We start from the raw sequence: 2,995 nt of genomic DNA, 5'->3' as shown, positions 1-2,995 counted from the left end.
CACACACACACACACACACACACTCTCTCTCTCTCAATGCCATTAGCCAGCAACCGACTTGTGAATGTCAGTGGGTTCGTGATGATGGCTCAGGGAAGTACAGGCTGTCTTGTGGATACCGTCTGATATTCCCCTTGGTGTGTAGTCCCCGCAAGAGTGATATTACAGAACTAATGGCTTACTGCATTTCCTCTGCTTTGTTTCTCTGTAGATCTGAGAATTGGCTACTGGACAGTGTCAGAAGTAAAGTGCGCTGAAAAACACAAATGGCTTGAAACTAAGGAGCCGTCAGCCACCAGGAGTTAAAATCGTGACACAGGGAAGTTATGACTGATGGCGCTAAAAGAGTTCTGCTAGAATGGTTCCAGATACTTACTGCAAAGGTCCGTCATAGGCTGTTTGTGTCTGTACTGCTCAGGAACAGCAGTTTGCCTTTCTCTACACTTACAGTGCAGAACACATTAGATATTATGGCTAACAACACACTTTGCTAAGCTCTATTGTGGCTGTTACAGAGCTTGAAGAGCCTATATACATACGATTTGTAGTTTACAAGCCTTTTTTCTTATTTTAGATGTTTTATTGTAAATGTGGAAAAGAGTAAAAATATAGTAAATATAGCTGTGGTAATTTAGGCAGGAATTTGATACAGTTTCAACATATTGGTAGAGAAGAATATATACGTACATAAAATTTTTGACCTTCACACTATGTTCTGTTTATGAATTACTTTATTTCAAAAGTTGTGTGTGTATATCACATGGAGGCAAATTTACATACGTGATTTAAATATAGCAAGCTTTTTGAAATGTGTGTAAACACTGGACTTCCTGCTGATTGCCAGACAAATTATGTGAATGATGCCATTTTTAAATAAACACAAGCATCTTTCTTTGCATTATGCATTATGCACTTTTATAAGCTCATATGTGCAGCATACACTGGTACTGATGTATCTTTGAGAGATATAGGCATAGTATTGTGTAAAAAACAATACTAAAAAGCAGAGCCTCAAACAACAGCTCCACCATCTTCGCTCCAGACCTCACTGCAGAGGGAGACAGCAGGAAAGTGCATCCTCAGCATCACAGATCAGTTACATGTGCTGCGTTTTGGAATGCAGCCCATACAAAGGTCTATCTGCAAAAACACAACATTTTATTTACAATTCTGTAATGCCATATCTGACTGAAGTAGCTTTAGTGTCTTAGCTGCACCCTTAAATTTCCTGTGAAGGGATACATCAAGTATCAGCCCCTCTGAAGCAGACCATCTGGCAGCTGAGTGGAAGCAGCCAGCGTGAGATCATTTAAAGCCTCAGCAATAGTGAAAAATAATGAGGCACTGAGTGTTCTGTGTGTATAAGTCAGTTTTTCACATACATTTGCACTTCTGTTATTTATATATATATTCAAAAATTTAAAACCTTTAAGTGTAAAAGTGTCAGAAACTCTTTTAAATTGTCATCCAAGCTCTGCTAAATGGTCTTTCTGTCTAAAATTAATATGACCACTCACCCAAACGCAAATGTGGTTCTTAGTTAGGGATAATAGCCATACTTTAAAAAAAAAAAAAGCTTCCTTCATATATCAAAAGGCTGTAAAGGTAAAGGGCATTCTCAAATATAAAGTGAGCCTTAACTGCAAGAAGCAGTGATGGAATCTCAAGAACCCAGTCCTCTTTTGTTCCAAGATCTTAATTTACTTAGCCTAATAGCACTGTCCCATCATGTGCACCAGCAATAACATATTTAGGGGTTTTAACACTTTTGATGAGGCAACAAGATGCTCACCATGATGGAGTACACCAGTGCCACGATGCTGATGGGCCAAACGGGGCAAATGCAGGAGATGATGACCAGGATGAGGTAATCCCGGGGCTTCGGGGTCTCCTGGACTGCGTTGCCGGTGGAGGAGCGGCTCAGACTCGCCTTGGAAGGGGAGAGAGGGGCGGAGGCGGCCAGCTGCCCGGTGGAGCCCGATCTCACGGAGACGCTGTGGCCGTTCTCCTCGGCTTCCAGACCCTTGTCGCTGCCCACGTTGACCGTGAAGGAGGTGGACATGTTCATCTGGTTCCCTCCAGGCTCAGTGGTCACTGCAAGTAGTTTCTCAGTTTCCTGGAAGTCTGGCGGCGGAGCGCCTCCTCCGCCCTCACCCAAACTGGATCTCTGGAAGTTGGCATCCGTGTTGATCGCCATGTTCACCTCTCAGTTAGAAAGATATATTTATATATTTATAAATTTGTGAAAATAAATATCTGTTAAAAATGTCTTAAGATTGATTACAAAACAGTGAATGACGGCACTTTGACTAGTCAAATTTTCGTTTTTACAACAAATCTCTAAAGCTGAGATCAACTTTGATAACGAAGAAGCTGACACGCCGAGGTGCGGTGGACGGCTTCAAATTAGATTATCTGAAAGGCGGAGAGATTTGATGGAAAAACTTCCTAAAAGCAACGAATAAAATCAGATGAAAGCAGCCTGACTCCTGTAAACATCATTTTCCTCCTTCGATCACTTGTCTTGTGTTCACACCCGACACTTGAGTCATTTCAAAAGGAGCTCACAGCACAAACTCCTCTTTGACACATCCAGATCAGTGAGAGGAGCTTCTGTCACCCATGCAGATCTAGATCCAGTCCCACCACTTGAGCCTGTGTCTGTCTGTTCTTGCAGAAGTAGCTTCAAGGGTTTCCTTCTCCTTTCATAAAAAAGAAAGATCAAAGTCAGACGTGATTTTCGAAGCAGACCCCCCCAAAATCGGACACTTTCTCCTCCTCTGTCTCCAGGAACACAGCCACTGCACTCTACTTGGGACCAGTGTCATGTTAACGCATTTAAACAGGGCACTTCCGGCGACGATGCACAAAATAAAACTCGAGCGTTCTCAACAAAAAGCCAGTAAGGGAAAATAAACGAGTTCATCCTAACTGGTTGTACTGGCATCATGTAGGTTTTTTTTTCTACGTCAGTAACAGACAACCCCCCCCCCCC

At 42.4% G+C, this 2,995-nt stretch overlaps 1 protein-coding gene across 1 annotated transcript in view; it reads right to left on the bottom strand.

Moving 5' to 3' along the window:
- The window catches only part of trarg1a (trafficking regulator of GLUT4 (SLC2A4) 1a), a 14,510-nt gene extending 11,694 nt beyond the window's left edge, over window positions 1–2,816 (bottom strand). The window contains exon 1 of the mRNA XM_005720775.1: window positions 1,793–2,816. Within this exon, the coding sequence (XP_005720832.1) occupies window positions 1,793–2,197 (405 nt within the window). The 5' untranslated portion in view covers window positions 2,198–2,816. The remainder of the gene's footprint in view (window positions 1–1,792) is intronic.
- Between the last annotated feature and the right edge of the window lie 179 nt (window positions 2,817–2,995).

The sequence above is a fragment of the Pundamilia nyererei genome, unplaced genomic scaffold (genome assembly GCF_000239375.1).
Source record: "Pundamilia nyererei isolate P.nyererei 1_Seehausen unplaced genomic scaffold, PunNye1.0 scaffold00003, whole genome shotgun sequence".
NCBI classification, from domain to species: Eukaryota; Metazoa; Chordata; class Actinopteri; order Cichliformes; family Cichlidae; genus Pundamilia; species Pundamilia nyererei.
This window is presented reverse-complemented; position numbering and strand designations above follow the sequence as displayed.